This window comes from Triticum aestivum, chromosome 3A, assembly GCF_018294505.1.
Source record: "Triticum aestivum cultivar Chinese Spring chromosome 3A, IWGSC CS RefSeq v2.1, whole genome shotgun sequence".
NCBI classification, from domain to species: Eukaryota; Viridiplantae; Streptophyta; class Magnoliopsida; order Poales; family Poaceae; genus Triticum; species Triticum aestivum.
Genome location: NC_057800.1, coordinates 679,812,377 through 679,827,154, shown reverse-complemented (window position 1 = coordinate 679,827,154; position 14,778 = coordinate 679,812,377). Strand labels below are relative to the sequence as shown.

Below are 14,778 nucleotides of genomic sequence, written 5' to 3'. Positions count from 1 at the left end.
CGTGCCTCCCGTGGCTACGGAGCTCTCCACCTGGACAAAGCACGAATTCTTCTAAAAAAAGGACAAAGCACAAATCACTGCGCAGCTCGATCGGACGGGTGAAAAAGTGAATGAGACCAATTAGTTTCTCATTTGAATGAGTTTTAGCAAAGCCGAAATTTATATATGAATGCACGATAGTAAACGCATAAACAAGAATATCTATCGACGAGTGCCAAATGGACAACGTATATCAACGTAGCCACCACTAGAATTGTTATCATAGAGCAGGAAGAGCAAAGAAAGAAAATGGAACAATTTACCGAAAAAGGAAAATGGAATAATTTAGAAGCAGTAGCGTGTAGCCTCTGCCAATGAACGTTCGTCGGTCGGTCCAAGCATACGACTCGCATATCCATCCAACCCACAACCGTTCAACCGCGATGACCCATTTCTTTCTTCTTGACTTTCTGGTTGTAGTGTCATGTCATACGCACATTTCAGCGTCCGGCCAAGCCCACGAAGTGACACAAGGAGAAGTGAAAACTCGACGCCTGATTGCCAGTCTCTTTTGGCCGCTGGTTGATTTTTCTCTCTGTATCGATCCATCAGATGCGTGGTAACTGGAGTAAATCCCGGGGGTGGATTCCACTTCCATCTGTCCAAATCATGTGGGTGGCCGGAGATATGTAGGCTGTGACTAGTCTCAGGCCGATCGAGTCAATTGCCCTGTACACGCGTGAATGCGTAATTGTATCTGAGGTTGGTACAGCACTACTGTACATACATACAGGAACGAAACAATGAATAAAGTGTTAAGAGCAACTTTAATGAGGCGACCCATTTTGTCCGTTTGGATTATCCGGACATAAAAGCTGGCCCAACGGGCGACCCAAACGGACATCCGTGTCCGCCTGCTGTCCGTTTGTCCTCCACCCCGACCTAAATTAAACGCAAAAATGGGCCACGAATGGGTCCGCGGCGGACAAAACGAGCGCTCTGGTCGTCCGCTCTCGTCCGCTGCTGCCCTCTCGTGTCCGCCCCTTGATCAACGTATCAATGACACAGCACGGGCCGCTTGACCGGAAACTGCAGCGAGATTCCCACCCAGCCGAGCGCCGCCACGAGCTGCCGTCCTTGACGGCGAGGGCTCCGCCTCCTCCGTCATCCTCGCCGGCGAGGTCTCCGTCGTCCCCGTCACGAGCTCCGGTCGCCGTGGAGCTCCTGCACTGCATCGAGCGGCCCGTCTGGCCGCCTCCGCCCGCCGCGCGCCCTGCAGCTCGCCGCGGCCACTCGCCCCGCAGCTCGCCGCGGCTGCTCGCCCCGCCCACCATGCTAGCCTCGCAGCTCCCCGCCCGCGTCGCCGCTCGCCGCGCCACCTCGTCCACGCCCGCCGCGCGCCTGCTCGCCCAGCTCACCGTTGAGGCCACCGGCGCAGGCTGCCGCGGTGCTCGCTGTCGCGCTTGAAGGCCGGGGCTGGGGCTGCTGCGGCGGTCGAGCACGGACGTCGGCCATGGCGGAGCAATTCCTCTGCGTCAGATCCGGTGAGGAAGAAGAAGGGAGGAGGAGGGGGGCGAGCCCGCGCCCTGGGGCCGGCGGCGGCGCTGGGCCGGGGCACTGCCCGTCATCCGGCTCGCTTGGTGGTGGTGCTGCTGTGCGCTTGGCTGCCCGCTTTGGTCTTTTCTGCGTTGGATGCATGGCGTGTCCGTCCCAAGTCCGCTAGGCGGACAAATGACCTATATGAATGAAAAACGGACAAAATTCATGTTTGTTTGGGTCTCAGCGTTGGAGTTGCTCTAACTGTAGGAATAATACGCATGCTGCCACTACGGGGACATGAGCCAGTGGAGGCAGCAGTCACCACTTGGTGCTGGAGTTGGATCCCCGGCGGCAGTTTCCCCATGATCTCGACGGCAACCATGCACTGCACGAGGAAGAAATTTTTGAGAAATAGTAGTCCGTCCGGTGGGCAATCGCTCTCCGTCGGCGTCGGGTGCCGTCCCCGGAAGCCGCATCCTTCTTTCCACTCGCCCGTGGTGCGCCGATAATGCTACACTTACAGGCCGCTGCTACGGACCAAGCGATACGTGCTGATGTGGAAACGTCCACGTCATCCCCACAGCCCACCCCTCTCGAGCAGAAAACAGCAGAAAAATTACTCGCGCACAACAGCCAGACCGTCCGCCTTCTTCTACCTCGAAAGAAAAGAACAGCCTGCCGCCTCCTCGTTTTCCAGACGGGCCGCTCGGATTTCCTCGCTCCACATTGAACAGATGGCCGCTGGAATTCTAGGTCAGGCGGCGTCGTTGTCGCAGCAGGTCGCAGCCTAAACTGCTGTCGTGGCAGCCGGTCACCGTCGAAGCTTGAGGACTGGAGGAGGTGAGGTTCTTGCCCCAACATTGTTCAATCTTTGCATCTTCCATCTAACTTTTCTCGATCAGATTACGATTGATTTTTTTCGTTTCAACAGCTGCTGTCGTCGCAGCTGCTCACCGTCAAAGCTTCGACAACGTGGACGACGCTGGGGATGGAGCTCTTGTGTGCCTGGGCGAGCTCGGGGACTAGAGGAGGTGAGGGTTTTGCCCCAATATTTCGTTATGTTCAATATCTGCACCTTTTATCTAGCTTTTCTTGACCGTGCGGTCGATGTTACTGTATGTTGATCGATTCTTATATTCCTTTCTTCTCTCTGAATCTACATGCCTCTGAATCTACAAGCTTCTGAATCTACAAGCTTTTGAATCTACATGCCTCTGAATCTGCATGCCTCTGAATCTACAATATGTTACCATCCCCTATCAATTTAGTTATATTGCCTTTGAACAATAATAATGTTTAAAGTTTTCTTGATTTATAGAATGGATGATGGAACTGGTGGTGTTCAAGAATCAAGTGACATGTCGATTTCAAACGATGATGACACTAATAAGCAACGGAATGAAAGCAATGTGGAACTTGAACATGACCTTGGTGAAGCTCAACCAGATGCCTTACTTGGAGACCCTAAATTGGGGATGACCTTTGATACTGCGAATGAGGTGCGAGAGTACTACAACAACTACGCTAAAGCAAAGGGCTTTGGTGTGACAAGAAGAAGCTCAAACAATGATGATAATGGACAGCTGAAGTATCTTACACTTTCGTGCTCTCGGCATGGTAAGACTCAGTCCAGATCAAGAAATATGTTGAAACCAAATCCAACAACCGGGTTAGGATGTAAAGCTAAAATCAATATTACCCGTGGTCCTGATGGGAAGTTTCATCTTTCAACTGTCATTTTAGATCATAATCATACATTAAGTCCACACAAGTCTCGGTTATTCAGATGCAACCAAAAGTTAGACTTCCATGTGAAGCGAAGGCTTGAGCTGAATGACCGGGCTGGAATTCGAGTAAACAAGAATTTCAATTCTTTTGTTGTGGAAGCAAATGGTCATGAGAACCTAACTTTTGGTGAGAAGAATGCTCGCAATTTTCTAGAGAAAACAAGAAGGTTGAAACTTGGCAGAGGTGATGCTGAAGCAGTTAGTGATTATTTTGTCAAGATGCAATCTGACAACCCAATTTTTTTCAGTGTCATGGACCTTGATGATGAATCTCGACTAAGGAATGTCTTTTGGGCTGATGCAAGAAGTAGAGCAGTGTATGACTCTTTTCATGACGTCGTTAGTTTTGACACAACATATTTGACGAACAAATATGATATGCCTTTTGCTTGTTTTGTCGGAGTGAATCATCATGGACAATCAGTTTTGCTTGGATGTGCTCTATTATCAAATGAAGATACTGAAACATTTGTTTGGTTATTTCAAGCATGGCTCACATGTATGTCAAATCTCCATCCAAAAGCTATTGTAACCGATCAAGCAAAAGCAATTCAGAATGGTGTGGAAAGAGTTTTTCCAGAATCTCGATATAGATGGTGTTTGTGGCATATAATGAAGAAGATACCCGAGAAGTTTGGTGGATATGATGAGTATGATCACATTAAGGCTGCTATTGGCAAGGCAGTTTATGATTCATTAACAATTACAGAGTTTGAAGTTGCTTGGATGCATATGCTTGAGAAGTATGATCTTGATGATAACGAATGGCTTAAAGGGCTTTACCGCCATAGGCACTGATGGGTTCCAGCATTTGTGAAAGATGCCTTTTGGGCAGGTATGTCTACTACACAACGTAGTGAGAGTATGAATGCCTTCTTCGATGGGTATGTTAATGCAAAAACTACATTGAAGCATTTTGTTAGCCAATATGAGAATGCTCTTCTTGATAAAGTTGAGAAGGAGAATATTGCTGATTTCAACTCTTTCAATTCAACCATACCTTGCATCACACACTTTGATATCGAGAAGCAATTTCAATCAATCTATACAAATTCGAAGTTCAAAGAATTTCAAGAAGAGCTAACACACAAGATGTATTGTGATCGGAAGTTAATAGAAAAAAAAGGGGCAATGGAAACATATGAAATAACTGAGGATGTGCTGATTGACAAAGAAAAAGGGTGGAGAAAAGATATTGTGTACCATGTACAATTCAGTGAGGAAGAGTTTGAAGTTAAGTGTTCATGTCGCCACTTTGAGTTCAGGGGGATTCTCTGTAGGCATGTGTTATATGTGCTCACTCACAAGAAAATCAAGGAGGTTCCTCCATAATACATTCTTGATCGGTGGAGAAAAAATGTGAAAAGAAAACATAACTTCATCAGATGCACATATGGCGGCATGGAAGATACTCCAGTTGCAAATCGTTTTGATAGATTATGCAACAGTTTCTACCCAGTTGCAGAGATAGGCGCCATGTCAGATGATTCATGCAATTCATTGGTTGAAGATCTCTGCACCTTGAAAATTAAGTACTCTAGCAACTCAAGTTCTGAAAATAATAAGGATCAGGTTAGTGCACCAAAAGATCAATTGCAGGAAGAGGCGCCTTCTGATGGGAAGACAACAAGTAAAACTATACTAAGTCCAATAGCTGTTAGATGTGCTGGACGTCCTCCTTCATAGAGAAAAGAATTCAAGGTTGATAAGCTTATTCGTCAAGCAAATGAAAAGAAGAAGAAAGCTGAACTAAGGGAGAAGAAAAAGGCTGCACAAGAAGAGAAGAAGGCTGCACAAAAGGAAGCTGAACAAAAGGTATTCTCCCTATATTATGTTTTTATTCTGTGAAAATAATAACCCAAACTTGTGCGTGTTTTCTTACTAAGTATTTATTTCAGGCTCGCTCCATGAATTTGAAAAAGAAAATGTCCAATAAAAAAAGGAAATCATCACAGGATGATATTCTAGAACAAGATGTTGTGGAACAAGATGGCCAAACTTGTAGTAGCATGGCTGAGGTATGCTTATTTCTCACATTTTTATTTCTAGTAAACTCTTAAACATCCATGTAAATTTATCACTTTCTTTGGAGCAGAAATCATTTGACTTGGGCATTACCAATGGCGACATAAATCCACCCCAAGGATCAATTACAATATCACTGGGAGGTTCATCGACAATGGTTATGCCCCAAATTCTCGGAGAATATACAAGTATGCTGTTTCAAGTTCAGCAAGGGTTGACTGTAGCGCCTAATTCTGCAGCATTACACTTCGATGAAAATTAAGGGCTCGACGATATGATGGACCAGAGTTTGGACATGGTTTACGTAGTTTGAAGATGTTGAATGCAATATTTTGTATGAACTTGTCAACTTTAATGTAATACCTGATACCTGATAGGCACCAGGGCACTAGAAAAGTAGACGGATTTATGTTTTGTCATCTTGTTTCGGCCCAAGGGACTTGAATTTGTCTCTGTTATATGGTTCAAGTATTAGTTTATTCCACTTTCAGTTCCAGTTCAAATGATTAGGTGATTCTTTCATGTCGATCCTAGCAGAAACATCAGTAACAAATACTCTTTCAGTCTCAGTAACACAATGACAGAATGTAAGAGGCAAGAATATGATGAAACCCACTTTTGTATTGATCTCAGCCAAGTACATGAGTGCACGAACGTGCTAGTCAGTTGTGGCTAACTAAATCCCTGAATAGGGAGATATGTTTACAATGTACAACATCACGGAACAACAACAATATATAGGGATGTTTCCAACAGACATATTTCTTACTGAACTGCCTTGATTTTGTGCCCTTTTTGCATCAGCTGCTGGTGATGCTTACAGCTTTTGGATAATTCTGCTGGATCCTGAAGATGTTCACAGGGAGGGCACTAGCTGATGGTATGTTCAGAGAAGGATTGAGTCTGCACTTGTTTGCAGAGATGACATGTCCTGACAAGATATACACAGGCAACCATATGATAGTGTTGATGATGCAAGATTGAACAATGTATTGGCTTGTTTAGCTTCTGTTATCAGAATCTGCATCTTGTGTGGTACTTTTTCATCACGCATCTAACACAGCTCTGAATCTGTCAAGCAAAAAGTAACATCATCAGACAACCAAGGGACATGGGCAATTTCACACAACATGCAGGATATTTGCGATTTTAGTTGCTCGACCTGACAACAATGGAGGACCTCACCGTGGCACAATCCGGCCAAGAGTTCGCGCCGCCGCAGCCGACGACCAATAGCTCGCGCCGCCGTCGCCGGAGACCAAAGATCTCGCGCCGCAGCCGCCGGAGACCAAGAGCTCGCGAGCGCCGCCCGCGTACGACTTAGCGCGCTGACCCTCGCCATGTCACGCCGCCGCTGATCTTGGGGAACATCCTCTTCGCCGCCAGCAGTCGGCCGTCGCCGTCGCGTCGCCCGGGAGAGAAAAGGGATGAGCGGACGGTCTAGCTGTTGTGCGCGAGTAATTTTTCTGCTGTTTTCTGCTCAAGAGGGGTAGGCTGTGGGGATGACGTGGACGTTTCCACATCAGCGCGTATCGCTTGGTCCGTAGCAGCGGCCCGTAAGTGTAGCATTATCGGTGGTGCGCCGCCACGTTGCCCGCGCATACATGCATGCATGGAGCCTGGAGGCGGGGCCGCCTGCGCGCGCCAGCCACAGGCCACACTGCGCCGCTGAGGATCTTTCGGAGCACGCGATTGGCGCGGCTGTTCCTGTTCGGTTCCGGCGTGTCCTACGTACTCGATCCTATCTTTCTTTCTTTTCCTTTTTCTGTTTTTTTAGAAACACTCGATCCTATCTTGGCATGGCATGGCATGGCAGTGCACTCACCAAACCACACTTCAGGCCGAGAAGAACAACTCTAGGAAAAGGACCAACAAAAGAGGGGAGCAACAGGTTGGCGGGAGCGAAAGTGCCTTTCTGCTCCCGAGCTCATTTGAGCTTGGTGAACAGTAAAATCAAAAAAAAATAAAAAAAATTCAAAAAATTCTAAATTTTTTTTGGGAGAAATATTGACAAAAGTTCTAAGTACTTGCAAAAATTCATCATGAAATCACATTCCTGTAAAGCGTGGCAAAAAAAAAACAAATTAAGTGCTCCAAAATGCTTTTGAAAGTAGCTTTTTCAGAGTACTAATTTTGTTTTTTTTGCCACGCCTTCTAGAAATGTGATTTCATGGCGAATTTTTGTAAGCACTTAAAACTTTTGTCAATGTTTCTCCCAAAAAAAAATTAGATTTTTTTAAATTTTTTTGATTTAGTTTTGATTTTACTGTTCACCCAAACTCATTTGAGCTCGGGTGCAGAAACTCCGCGTCCTGGCGGGAGCTCCTTCTGAAGCCTGTCAACGATTACTTAGGGTGGGCTGAGAGCAGCAGCCGTCACGCGTGCACGCTCCTTTCGATTTTATTTTATTCGCACACATTTTCAGCTTTTTAAATGTTTTTTTTTCAAAAAAAATTGACTTTCTGGTTTTTCACTGGTCTTCCTTAGCTTTTGAATAATTTTTCTTTTTGATTTTTTTGCACTACGTCTTTTTCTACTTCCGTGAGAGGCACGGTCATGCCTCCCCAAAACCAAAAAAAAAATGTGTTTTCGTTTTTTCCGCCATAGACATGATTTTGCTGAGAGCCGTGCCTCTTGAAAACGAAAAATGTGTTTTTTTATTTCATAAGAGTTACGGTTTTGCTTTCATGAGAGCCACGGTCATGCTTTCACGAGAGGTCGTGCCTCTCAGAAAAAAACATGTTTTCTGTCTTTTTAGAAAAGAAAAAAATGAGACTAATCCAAGGGCTAACCCTCGTTGGCATTTCTTTATAGGAGAAACTCTATGAGCACCGCGCGTCCGTGCCGAGACTCGAACTCGGGTGGACTGGCAGCAACCTCAGCTGCCTAGCCAACGGGTCGACGCCCCGTCCTCACAAGAAGCATGATTTTGCTTTCACGGAAGGCATGGTTGTGTGCCTCTCGGAAACAGAAAAAATATATTTTATGTTTTTTTTCCTTCCGCGAGAGGCATAATTTTGCTTCCGCAAGAGGCACGGTTGTGCTTTCACGAGAGGTACGACCATGCCTCTTTCGAAAAGAGAAAAAAAACATGCTCCCTGTTCAGTTTTTCCGTCTATTTTTTTCATGAAAAGAAAATCTTCAAAACCTGTCAACATGTGATCTAGTTTTAAAGATCTCGACGCGAAAAATCCAATAATGAAAACGGTTCAAGATTTGGCCACACGATTTAAGAGATAAAATGTTTTGAATAAATGGTTACGAAAAAAAGAAAAACTTCCATGTCGCGACAAGTGATGCGCATGCAGTGTGTCACGTGTGGCAACCTGAAAAGATGGGAGCGATCTTTGAAAGAAGTACTCGTTAATTAGTGATTTCGACAAAAGAGAGACAAGAACAAAACGAGGCCCATCCAGGTGGGCTGGGTCACACGGCATAGCACGCCGCCCCGCTCGGCCCAGTCCAATAAAAGCCCAGCTGCCGCCTCCGAGCCGACTAGAAACAAAACCCTCGTTTTTTCCCAGACGAAAAAAAGAAACAAACCCGTGTCCCTCACCTCTGTCCCCATCCCACTCCACCGCCGCTTGCTCGCGCCACCAAGCCCGGCGCGCCGGAGATGATCTCGTCCATGTCTTGGGTGCCCAGGGGCGCCGCCAGGAGCGCCCCAATCCAGGCGGACCCGCCCACGCAGGAGGATATCGACGAGGCCATGAGGAGCATCGCCCTCGCCACAGAGTCAGCCTCGCCTCGCCTCCCCTGCTCTGTTTCGCCCCTGTCGCGGCGACCTCATGACCGTGCATTCTGCTCACAGGGACGACGGCAGTGACGCCGAAGCCGACGCTGACTATGGCGAGATGGAGGTCGACGGCGCTGATGAGGAGGAGAATGAGGATGTCGCCCAGGCCAAGGTCGCCGCCGAGGCGCTCGGGAAGACCGGCTCGGGAGGCGCCGTCGGCGGTGTCTCCCATGGGCTTGAGGAGCTCCACATGGAGGACTACGACGACGAGGATGACGGTAGGTTCTCCCGTTGCCGGTTGCCCTGCCCCCTTGGCTGCCAATTCGATCATGTCTTGTCTTGTGTGTGGCACTGGCTGATGCTTGAACTGCAACCTGTACGTATTTTGCGTCAGAGCCTGAGCTTCTCAGTGCCGGCGGGAGGGGGGATTTGTACTATGAGAACAACGAAGAGGACCCTCATCTCATCAGGAACAGCGATGTGAGTATGATTTCTCTTGCCATTCCGGAGATGTATTGCTCTTTTTTGTTCTTGGTGGTGGCATCAGCATTACATTGTAGGTGAATGAGCCACCTTCTCTGCTTTATTAGGATGATGATGGTGATGAAGACGACGAGGAGATTGAAGACATGGCTATCAAACCTACTGATATGCTGATTGTTTGTGCACACAACGAGGATGAGTTTAACTCTCTTCAGGCAAGTGTCAAGTTATCAACTCTTTTTCTCTGCATTTGCTAAAAATGTAGCTGTCGTTCTTTTTCTCTGATTCTGGAAGTCTTCTAGTAACAAGAAGGCAAAGCGGAAACATTTATGTGGAGCATTATTCTTGTTGGACTGAATAGATTTGTATTCTCAAATTTAGTTGATGTCAGCAGAGTATTGTTTACTGTGCATACAGAATGTGCTTATTTCACATTTTAACCCTGCATTTCCCTCTCTGTGCTGGACATTACTAGCTCATATAGTATGTATGCCCGGTTATATGCATGTAAGATGTGACATGTAAAACTTTATTATCTATGACAGGTTAGTATAGTGGAAGAATTGGAGGACGGGGATCTTAATATGTATGTTCATCATGAGGTCCCTCTCTCAGATTTTCCACTCTGCACGGCTTGGATGGATTTTAACTTTAAGGATGCCAAGAAAGAAGGTAAAATTGGTGTCACTTGAGTTTTAAGAAGCAAAGAGTGCTGCTTTGTTTCTGTTAAACAAATAAATGAAGGCTTATTCTATTCCTCACTACAGGGAATTTCATTGCTGTTGGAACCATGGATCCTGCAATTGAAATATGGAACTTGGATATTGTAATGTTCTCAGAGACATACGACACTATTACTTCATACGACCATGAGTTGTTTTTCTTCAAAGAAATTTATGTTTTGTTGTTGGGCTTTGATGTTATTACACAGGTTGATGAGGTCAAACCACATATTGTGCTAGGAGGACTTTCAAAAAACAGAGAAAAGGTTAAGGGGGAGAAGGTATGCTACTAATATTTCATTGTTGCGCGGGTGAGCGTTCATTTTTTTCCTTGAAATCCTAGCTACATTATTCATTTGGCATGTCATGTGCAGGGAAAAATATACAAGGAGGGTAGCCACAAAAGTTCTGTGCTCGGACTTGCATGGAATGCAGTGGTGAGGTGCGTTTACGTTACAACTTGAGTGGTTGCCTCCCTTGTTGTCTGTTCACTTATTGGACCCCTGCTGATGACTCCTTATGAACTTCAGGAACGCTCTAGCTAGTGCAAGTGCAGACAAAACTATTAAAGTTTGGGATTTATATACCAGTAAATGTGATCGCACACTGCAACATCATGATGACAAGGCAATGATTGCATTCTTCTTATTGACTTCTGTATATATCAGTCCGAAAGGTTATGGTGGCATATTAAGTTAATTTTCCCTTCCCCCAACATTTAGGTTCAATCAGTTGCCTGGAGGTCACCTGAAGTTCTTCTCAGTGGATCTTTTGATAGATCAGTTGCCATGGTAATGGATTGTAAGCCATTATGTGAATTTTTATTCCTTGAATTTCTGCTGCTGCTCATGATGTATTGGCCAGATTCTAAGCATCATGTTGATTTCTAGCATGTCAGCAATTACTAATCTCATCTGTGTTGTGTAATTGAGCCATGGACACCACCCAGTAATGTATGAGTAACCAATAACCAAATATGAACATACTGATTATATAACATATTTCTTATTACCTTCTGATTTTGGTTCCTGGGATTTGTCTTGACAGCCTCGTTAGTCTCTTCTCTTGCACGGTGAAGATGACATGTTAATTTGCATTCTTGTACGCGTCAAAAAAATTGGCATTCTTGTTTTCTGCTGTGTTACTGCAGATATTTTGAAATGCAGTTCAGTGTTAACTTTACATTCTTGTTGAAGAGTCTGTTACTTATCAATTATTATTTTTGTATATTTTGTACTTCCATCTACTGAACTTACACTCTTAACATTTTACAGACTGACATGAGAGGTGATGGACGAAGTTGTCATAAATGGTCCGTAGAAGCAGATGTCGAAAGCTTAGCTTGTGATCCACACAATGAACACACGTTTGTGGTAAGTGATTTCATTGTTCTTTACACATGCTGAAACCCGCTTATTGGAAATTTCTGACTTCTGCTAAACTTGAAGTGAAGTTTCCATTAGGAAACAGTATGATTGAAATCCAGATTAACAGAGTCCATGCTTTTTGTTATGAGAAGCAACATGTTTTGAGTAGGATGCAGGACTAATGGACTATAGACTCGACGATTCTATAAGCGAGTTCAAACCATTTCCATCTCTTAACTGTATGTCACAAAATTTCCGGTTCCATGCAGCTATTCGCCAAGTCGTAATCGCAGAATGAATTTGTGATTCTGATTCACTCAATATAATAGTAATGTGGCAACTGGGTCTTGCAGGTTAGTCTTGAAAATGGGACGGTTCAAGCATTTGATACGCGGACAGCTTCATCGCATTCAAATTGCGGCCAGCCCATGTTTACTCTGCACGCACACGACAAGGCTGTTTCTTCAATATCCTTTACCCCATCTACCCCCAATGTATGTTACAACTTTTATACCAGGTGTGGTAAAAAAAAAGACGCAGCCACATAAACCGAATTACTGATGATGTGCTGTTTCCTCTTGCAGCTCCTTGCGACAGGTTCAACTGATAACACGGTGCGAACTTTGCATTACGAAGAAGCCAATAACACTTCCGACACTGAATCCAACCGGTTGCTAACACATACATATCTCTGAACGCAGGTGGAGCTCTGGGATCTGTCGAACAACCAGCCGTCATGCGTCGCTTCGCTGAATCCAAACCTTGTATGCACACTCAAGTGAAACCCTTCTTTATATTTAGAAGGGATTACTCTGATTACTATGTTGCTCACCCAACTTTCTAATCTCCAGGGGGCTATATTTTCGGTATCGTTTTCGAACGACAGCCCCTTCCTGCTAGCATGCGGAGGATCGAAAGGCAAACTGAAGGTAAGCACAATGCTGCCCATATCCTCTGTCTGTCTGTCGAAGGTTTGTCGCTCATGTCCATGTATGACTCTTCCCATTCACACAATCACTGTACTCTCTTTCCATATTTGGCAGGTCTGGAACACACTGTTGGAACCAGCGGTGGCTAATAGATTCGGCAAGTAGACATATGCTGCGAAATGGATTACAGTTTTCTCCAGAGACTCCTTCCAGAGAGGCACAGAGACTAATGCCCACCACGGTTGTAGTATGGGTAGTGACAAAATGGATCTGTAGTGATCTGTAGCGCAGGTCTGGAACTCACACTCAAGTAGTATTTTAGACCCCGTGTTGGCTGGTTGGACCTCGACATACAGAGTACAACACATAGCGTTGCCAATCCACACGTTTATCTGCTGGAGAGAAAAAAAAACATGAAAATGCAAGGAGGAGAAAGAAAGCAGACATGCATTATCAGCACTGGAAAACATTCTGTTGGTTAGAAAACTGGACTCCACTTGTAATATATCATCCTCCTGTGGTTCGTACAGTTGCGTGCGGCAACGTGGCCATGCATGCACGCGATGCCCTTTTGCTCTGTAAACTAATCCGATCTCTTCACTTTGGGAAATGATCCAGTCTCTTTTCGGGGTGCTCCCTTTCTCTACTGCACTGCACCGCTGCGTACGTGGAGTTCTCCTTTTCCGTGTCACGTCGGCGTCGTGCGGTTTGTGGGTGTTCCAGAAAACAATAATATCCTGTGAGTTTCAGCTCGGAAAAGAAAGGGGGTTTTGAATGAAGAAGGAAAGGGTATAGTGTGCAGTACAGACAGTGTGGTCTCTCTTCGCGGGCAACGGGCGATGGATGGCTGCACGGGTGCACGCACGCACGCACGCTGACGCCTGTCCGAATCAGCAGCGGAAAAGCGGCCCCGGCAGCATCTCCAAGTGGCTTGGTTCCCATCACTTGTGATAAACCATGTATCTAAAAGATTTTATATTAGTTTACAGTGGGAGTATCACGTACCTCCATCTCAATAATATGTGTGATTTAAACCAAGACCGCGACACTTATTTTGAATCGGAGAGAGTACTAGTGTTTAACTTGACCCATTGTGGCTTGTGTGCCTTTTGCGTGTTTGCCTGTGCGCCAATGTGCCATTGATAATTCCCAAGGAAAGCTGCGTGTGCATATGCTGATGTGCAGGTAGGCGCTCGTCTTTTGCCGCTATTATGATGCCTGCACATTCAGCATTACGTGTGATCTTATTTTTATCATTAACATAACATTTGAAATGGGAAAGAGAGAAAAGCCTCTGGATCAACACCTGCGCCATTTGTTCATGTCTTTCCTTTACTCCTTGCTGGCAGGATAATATAACTATTGTTATCAATGGGACCATAACTCTACTTCCAATTCTTGCTGGTAGGAATTGGGGGTGTCACGTCACTTTTGAGCGTCATAATAGTAAAAAAAAAAACTGGCGGCTCTGGGGAAAACCTAGCCCCACCGCTGAGCCTCCTTGGAGGCACCGCCGTGGAGTCCACCCTTTTTTGCGGACCTTTGGATCCAGTTCTTCGGTCAAAAGCCTAAGGCCCGTCCGGGTCGGGCGACAACGTCGGTATCGTTGCTTTCCTCTTTGGGGCGTTGCCTGGAAGAACTTCGGATCCTCTTTGCGCGCTATATAGGCTGGACGCTCGCACCATTGCGGTTTGGCAGGTGCCCATCCGGCAATGTGTTTGATTTGCGCGGCTTCTTGTGTGGCAACGATGGCGGCTTCGGGCAGAGCTGGCTTGCTGATTGGTCTTGGTAGTTGGTCTGTTCCGACGTGTTCGAAGGGTCGCTGAGCCTCGCTTTGTCTTCCTGAAGTTGAAGTTGTTGAGGAGGGGGCCCTTGCGGTAAAGATGCCACACGAGACGGGTGGTCGGCTCTGGCGCAGGCTCGGCGCAAGCCCAACGCTTTTCTCTCGCAATTCTTGTCGAGAGAGTAGGAGCAGGGCGGAATCGGAAACGAGGAGTGTGTTTCAAGAAAAAAATTCATTTTTTCACAAAAAATACATCGGTGTAACGATGCCACACGAGACGGGTGGGCGGCTCTGGCGCAGGCTCGGCGCAAGTCCAGCGCTTTTCTCTCGCAATTCTTGTCGAGAGAGTAGGAGCAGGGGCGGAATCGAAAACGAGGAGGGTTTTTCAAGGAAAAAAAATCAGTTTTTCACAGAAAATACATCGGTGT

The 14,778-nt window shown here is 45.9% G+C and overlaps 1 protein-coding gene across 2 annotated transcripts; it reads left to right on the top strand.

Annotated features, from left to right (window-relative positions):
* Positions 1-8,875: 8,875 nt before the first annotated feature.
* LOC123059054 (uncharacterized WD repeat-containing protein C17D11.16) lies at positions 8,876-12,961 on the top strand. Of its 2 annotated transcripts, XM_044481701.1 has the most exons (16): positions 8,876-9,065; positions 9,142-9,344; positions 9,461-9,546; positions 9,657-9,764; positions 10,095-10,221; positions 10,317-10,375; positions 10,481-10,552; positions 10,646-10,713; positions 10,802-10,898; positions 10,994-11,062; positions 11,546-11,644; positions 11,992-12,132; positions 12,223-12,252; positions 12,340-12,402; positions 12,490-12,567; positions 12,682-12,961. In XM_044481701.1, exons 1-16 carry the CDS (start codon positions 8,947-8,949, stop codon positions 12,730-12,732), a joined length of 1,470 nt encoding a protein of 489 aa, XP_044337636.1. In that variant the 5' UTR covers positions 8,876-8,946; the 3' UTR covers positions 12,733-12,961. The 2 variants fall into 2 exon arrangements, 1 of the variants encoding a protein (XP_044337636.1); XR_006427359.1 differs by lacking the exons at positions 12,490-12,567; positions 12,682-12,961 and adding an exon at positions 11,808-11,877.
* Positions 12,962-14,778: the final 1,817 nt, after the last annotated feature.

Bases quoted from the DNA above. Each gene is read 5' to 3' on its own strand.
- LOC123059054 (XM_044481701.1), top strand. From the start codon at position 8,947: ATGATCTCGTCCATGTCTTGGGTGCCCAGGGGCGCCGCCAGGAGCGCC. The intron at 9,066-9,141 runs GTCAGCCTCGCC...TTCTGCTCACAG, and splicing joins AGCATCGCCCTCGCCACAGA to GGACGACGGCAGTGACGCCG. The intron at 10,899-10,993 runs GCAATGATTGCA...CCCAACATTTAG, and splicing joins TGCAACATCATGATGACAAG to GTTCAATCAGTTGCCTGGAG.